The sequence below is a fragment of the Mizuhopecten yessoensis genome, unplaced genomic scaffold, assembly GCF_002113885.1.
Source record: "Mizuhopecten yessoensis strain PY_sf001 unplaced genomic scaffold, ASM211388v2 scaffold9997, whole genome shotgun sequence".
Taxonomy (NCBI): Eukaryota; Metazoa; Mollusca; class Bivalvia; order Pectinida; family Pectinidae; genus Mizuhopecten; species Mizuhopecten yessoensis.
The window spans coordinates 49,062-55,894 of NW_018408327.1; the positions used below are offsets into that span (position 1 = coordinate 49,062).

Genomic DNA, 6,833 nt, shown 5'->3' on the forward strand with positions numbered 1-6,833 from the left:
TTACAATAGAAGTTCATGCTTGTTTGGTCTTTAATACTGATACATAGAAGTTTATGTTTGTTTGGCCTATAACACAGTAGTTTATGTTTGTTTGGCCTATAATTCAGTTTACAATAGAAGTTCTTGTTGGTTTGGTCTGTAATACTGATATATAGAAGTTTATGTTTGTTTGGCCTATAATTCAGTTTACAGTAAAAGTTTCTTGTTGGTTTGGTCTGTAATACTGATGTATAGAAGTTTATGTTTGTTTGGCCTATAACACAGTAGTTTATGTTTGTTTGGCCTATGCTACTGTATTTATAGAATGCAGTTTACAATAGAAGTTCATGCTTGTTTGGTCTGTACTGCAGTTTGCAGTAGAAGTTCATGCTTGTTTGGTCTGTAATACTGATACATAGAAGTTCATACTTGTTTGGCCTATAACACAGTAGTTTATGTTTGTTTGGCCTATGCTACTGTATTTATAGAATGCAGTTTACAATAGAAGTTCATGCTTGTTTGGTCTGTACTGCAGTTTGCAGTAGAAGTTCATGCTTGTTTGGTCTGTAATACTGATACATAGAAGTTCATGTTTGTTTGGCCTCTAACACAGTAGTTTATGTTTGTATGGCCTTTGATACTGTATTTATATATATATAGAAATGAATGTCTGTTTGGTATATAATTAGCTCACCTGGCCTGAAAGTGCGGTGTCCGTCATCCGCCCATTGTCCGGCATCAACATTTTACTTTAAACAACTTCTTCTTAATAACCAAGAGGCCTAGTGTGATGTTATTTGGCCAGAAGCAAACTGGAATGAAAGGCTACCAAGTTTGTTCAAATAAATAACCTTCACCTTTTTTCAAGGTCACAGGGGGCATATATGTTAAAAACTTGAAACAACTTCTTCTGAATAACCAAAATGCCCAGGGTGTCAATATTTGGCCAAAAGCATGCTGGGATGAAGGGCTATCAAGTTTGTTCAAATGAATGACCTTCATTCATTTTCAAGGTCGCAGGGGTCAATTGTCTTAAAAAATATTTAAACAACTTCTGAATAACTAAGAGACTTAGGATAATGATATTTGGCCAGTTGCATGATATGATAAAGGGTTACCAAGTTTGTTTAAATGAATGACTTTGACAATATTCAAGGTCACAAGGGTCAAATATGTTTGAAACCTTTAAACAATTTCTTTTGAATAACCAAGAAGCCTAGGATAATGATTTTTGCCCAGTAAAATGCTGGGATAAAGGGCTACCAAGTTTGTTGAAAAATGACCTTAACAAGTTCAAGGTAACAGGAGTGAAATATGTTTGAAACCCTTAAATAACTTATTATGAATAACCAATTGGCCTAGGATAATGCTATTTAATCAGTAATTTGCTGTGATGAAGGGCTACCAAATTTGTTCAAATGAATCACCTTTATTTCTATTCAAGGTCACAGGAGTCAAATATGTTTGAAAACTTTAAACAACTTCTTCTGAAATACCAAGAGGCCTATGGTTATTATATTTGACCAGTAGCATGCTTGGATGAAGGGCTACCAAATTTGTTCAAATAAATTGCCTTCATATATTTTCAAGGTCACAGGTGTCAAATATGTTAAAACAACTTTAAACAACTTCTCAATAATCAAAATGCCCAGGGTGATGATATTTGGCTAGTAGCATGCTTGAATGAATGGCTACCAAGTTTGTTCAAATGAATGACCTTGACTTATATTCAAGGTCACAGGGGTCAAATGCGAATAACACCTTTACGCAACTTCTTCCCAATAACCCAAAGTCCTAGAATGAATATATTTGGCCAGTAGCATCCTAGTTGTTTGTTTGGCCTATAACACAGTAGTTTTTGTTTATATGGCCTATGATACTGTATTTATAAAAATGAATGTCTGTTTGGTATATAATTCTATTTACACAGAGGCCTTTTGTTTGTTTGGCCTATAAAACTGTCAACATGCCAGATATATGTTTTAAAATTGCTTGTTTTGGTACTAAAAGGTTTTAGTCTGCGACGATGGACTTGCCTCTCCCCCTCCGCCTGTTGCGTTACACACTGCGGATTGCCTATGTCATAGTTACCAACTTTATGGCAATCCCGGCCTACATCACCTGGATGATTCTCCTGTACCCTGTAAAGTGCCTAGCACCAAACATCTTCTGGACCATAGAACCCATTCTGTTTAAAGGACTGCTGGCTTTCGTAACATTCTGGATCAGCTCTGGCGGCTACAGAAGTAAGTGATCAATTATCAAGGAACTATCAATGTTATCAGACTCTGGATAATCATAATGTAATGTGTAAAAGGATATGTACAGGGATGGACAATTTCATATTAACAGTTCTAGCCTGCGGGCAGATTTTCAAAATTTCACTCACATGACCTGTATTTAGATAATAAATATAAAATGTTTTGTACTTGCCCTGTGAAATGTACTGGCCTTTGGTACCTGGCTAATGGAATTGTACACAGCTGATGTGTATAATAAGATGTTGGATACAATGTCATGTATCATAGCTTGAAACACGCCTAATGTGTATAATAAGATGTTAGATGTATCATAGCTTGATACACGCCTGATGCGTATAATAAGATGTAAGATGTATCATAGCTTGATACACACCTGATGTGTGTAATAAGATGTTAGATACAATGTCAGGTATCATAGCTTGATACACACCTGATGTGTATAATAGTTAGATGTATCCTAGCTTGATACACACCTGATGTGTATAATAAGATGTTAGATACAATGTCAGGTATCATAGCTTGATACACACCTGATGTGTATAATAAGTTGTTAGATACAATGTCAGGTATCATAGCTTGATACACACCTGATGTGTATAATAGTTAGATGTATCCTAGCTTGATACACACCTGATGTGTATAATAAGATTTTAGATGTATCCTAGCTTGATACACGCCTGATGTGTATATAAGATGTTAGATGTATCCTAGCTTGATACACACCTGATGTGTATAATAAGATGTAAGATGTATCATAGCTTGATACACGCCTGATGTGTATAACAAGATGTTAGATGTATCATAGCTTGATACACACCTGATGTGTGTAATAAGATGTTAGATACAATGTCAGGTATCATAGCTTGATACACACCTGATGTGTATAATAGTTAGATGTATCCTAGCTTGATACACACCTGATGTGTATAATAAGATGTAAGATGTATCAAAGCTTGATACACACCTGATGTGTATAATAAGATGTTAGATACAATGTCAGGTATCATAGCTTGATACACACCTGATGTGTATAATAAGATTTTAGATGTATCCTAGCTTGATACACGCCTGATGTGTATATAAGATGTTAGATGTATCCTAGCTTGATACACACCTGATGTGTATAATAAGATTTTAGATGTATCCTAGCTTGATACACACCTGATGTGTATAATAAGATGTAAGATGTATCATAGCTTGATACACGCCTGATGTGTATAACAAGATGTTAGATGTATCATAGCTTGATACACACCTGATGTGTATTATAAGATGTTAGATGTATCATAGCTTGATACACCCCTGATGTGTATAATAAGATGTTAGATACAATGTCAGGTATCATAGCTTGATACACACCTGATGTGTATAATAAGTTGTTAGATACAATGTCAGGTATCATAGCTTGATACACACCTGATGTGTATAATAAGATGTTAGATACAATGTCAGGTATCATAGCTTGATACACACCTGATGTGTATAATAAGATGTTAGATAAAATGTCAGGTATCATAGCTTGATACACACCGGATGTGTATAATAAGATGTTAGATAAAATGTCAGGTATCATAGCTTGATACACTCCTGATGTGTATAATAAGATGTTAGATACAATGACAGGTACCTAGCTTGATACACGCCTGATGTGTATAATGAGATGTTAGATGTATCATAGCTTGATTCACACCTGATGTGTATAATAAGATGCTAGATGTATCATAGCTTGATACACGCCTGATGTGTATAATGAGATGTTAGATGTATCATAGCTTGATACACACCTGATGTGTATTATAAGATGTTAGATGTATCATAGCTTGATACACGCCTGATGTGTATAATAAGATGTTAGATACAATGACAGGTATCATAGCTTGATACAAGTGTCAACATACTTTATTCAGGGATCATTTTGTTTAAGAAAAAGAATGGGCCAATTAAGGCAGATTCAAGTAAAATAAACATATAAGTAGACTTTCCATAGTAAATAAATGGGAAATTGGCTTATATATAGATTTGATGGGTCGTTGTTATTTTGGTGGCCCAAATGCTCCTTTCAAATTGATCCCTAAATGCTTGGAAGAAAGAAGTGTAATTTACATCTGTGTAAGTAGCTAATATTTGTGAAAAATGATGCACGAGGGAATTATAAGTGTCACTGACATATTTTACATTCTAATATATTTTTCAAAACCAAATTTCTCTTAGACTTGATGTAATACAAAAAGGAAAATTCTTTTCACTGTAAGGTACTAGGGTAAACGTCACCATACATTGTTTGTTTTGTGTGAAAATCTTATCTAAACTGAGCCCTAAAGGTAAATACTTTGTGATACAGGTAAAAACTGACCATCAAGGTGAATTCATGGTCCATTACCAGTCACACCATTACTACAATCATAGAGAATGTAGTAATGGCATGACAGTTGCCAGTGGCCAGTTGCCAGTGGCAGGCATATACTGTGCTTAGTTGACAATATAAGCCAACAGTGGTCAACAGCCCTACCAATTCAATTCAAATTAGGCCTTTGTTATTTGAAAGGACATTAAGGATGTTATAAGATATTGTTATCAATTGAAAACTACTTTTTTAAATAGCACATTAAAAAAACTATAAGTCAACGCTAACTAGTCTTTTCCTTATTGCAAAATTGTTAAAGAAACCATGAGCTGAAATTCTCCAGTCACGTACTCTGATGCGTTTTTAGAAATTGATGCTTAAATTGTAACTAAAGTAAGAAATCAGACACTAGGAATATTTTAATTACAGGAATATTCACTGAAGTTGATCATTACATGATCTTATATACCCGGTAGGTGTAACATCACGCTACCCAAATTGGTACACTATCAAAAAATGAGTAATAAAATACGACAAATAGGAATAGTACTTTAGTATTAAATTTGTGTATTTTCCTCTGTTGGTATAATAGTATATAATAGTAGGGACATTTATCAGTATTGGTGTACTTCCCTCTGGTGGTATAATAGTAGGGACATGTATCAGCATTGGTGTACTTCCCTCTGGTGGTATAATAGTAGGGTCATTTATCAGCATTAGTGTACTTCCCTCTGGTGGTATATTAGTAGGGACATTTATCAGCATGTGTGTACTTCACTCTGGTGGTATAATAGTAGGGTCTTTTATCAGCATTTGTGTATTTCCCTCTGGTGGTATAATAGTATATAATAGTAGGCACATTTATCAGCATTTGTGTACTTCCCTCTGGTGGTATAATAGTATATAATAGTAGGCACATTTATCAGCATTTGTGTACTTCCCTCTGGTGGTATAATAGTTGGGACATTTATCAGCATTGGTGTACTTCCCTCAGGTGGTATAATAGTAGGGACATGTATCAGCATTGGTGTACTTTCCTCTGGTGGTATAATAGTTGGGACATTTATCAGCATTTGTGTACTTCCCTCTGGTGGTATAATAGTTGGGACATTTATCAGCATTTGTGTCTGGTGGTATAATAGTATATAATAGTAGGGACATTTATCAGCATTTGTGTATTTTCCTCTGGTGGTATAATAGTAGGGACAAGTATCAGCATTGGTGTACTTCCCTCAGGTGGTATAATAGTAGGGACATTTATCAGCATTAGTGTACTTCCCTCTGGTGGTATATTAGTAGGGACATTTATCAGCATGTGTGTACTTCACTCTGGTGGTATAATAGTAGGGTCTTTTATCAGCATTTGTGTATTTCCCTCTGGTGGTATAATAGTATATAATAGTAGGCACATTTATCAGCATTTGTGTACTTCCCTCTGGTGGAATAATAGTAGGGACATTTATCAGCATTTGTCTACTTTCCTCTGGTGGAATAATAGTTGGGACATTTATCAGCATTTGTGTACTTCCCTCTGGTGGTATAATAGTAGTGACATTTATCAGTATTTGTGTACTTCCCTCTGGAGGTATAATAGTAGGGACATTTATCAGCATTTGTCTAATTTCCTCTGGTGGTATAATAGTTGGGACATTTATCAGCATTTGTGTCTGGTGGTATAATAGTATATAATAGTAGGGACATTTATCAGTATTGGTGTACTTCCCTCTGGTGGTATAATAGTAGGGACATTTATCAGCATTAGTGTACTTCCCTCTGGTGGTATAATAGTAGGGAAATTTATCAGTATTTGTGTACTTCCCTCTGGTGGTATAATAGTATATAATAGTAGGCACATTTATCAGCATTTGTGTACTTCCCTCTGGTGGTATAATAGTTGGGACATTTATCAGCATTGGTGTACTTCCCTCAGGTGGTATAATAGTAGGGACATTTATCAGCATTAGTGTACTTCCCTCTGGTGGTATAATAGTAGGGAAATTTATCAGTATTTGTGTACTTCCCTCTGGTGGTATAATAGTATATAATAGTAGGGACATTTATCAGCATTTGTGTACTTTCCTCTGGTGGTATAATAGTAGGGACATTTATCAGCATTTGTCTACTTTCCTCTGGTGGTATAATAGTTGGGACATTTATCAGCATTTGTGTATTTTCCTCTGGTGGTATAATAGTAGGGACATGTATCAGCATTGGTGTACTTCCCTCAGGTGGTATAATAGTAGGGACAT

General features: G+C 35.2%; 1 protein-coding gene across 1 annotated transcript in view; it reads left to right on the forward strand.

The window, feature by feature from the left end:
• The window catches only part of LOC110459282 (acyl-CoA:lysophosphatidylglycerol acyltransferase 1-like), a 19,715-nt gene that overhangs the window by 5,861 nt on the left and 7,021 nt on the right, over positions 1 to 6,833 (forward strand). The window contains exon 2 of the mRNA XM_021511465.1: positions 1,990 to 2,225. Coding sequence (XP_021367140.1) covers positions 2,006 to 2,225 — 220 coding nt within the window. The 5' untranslated portion in view covers positions 1,990 to 2,005. The remainder of the gene's footprint in view (positions 1 to 1,989; positions 2,226 to 6,833) is intronic.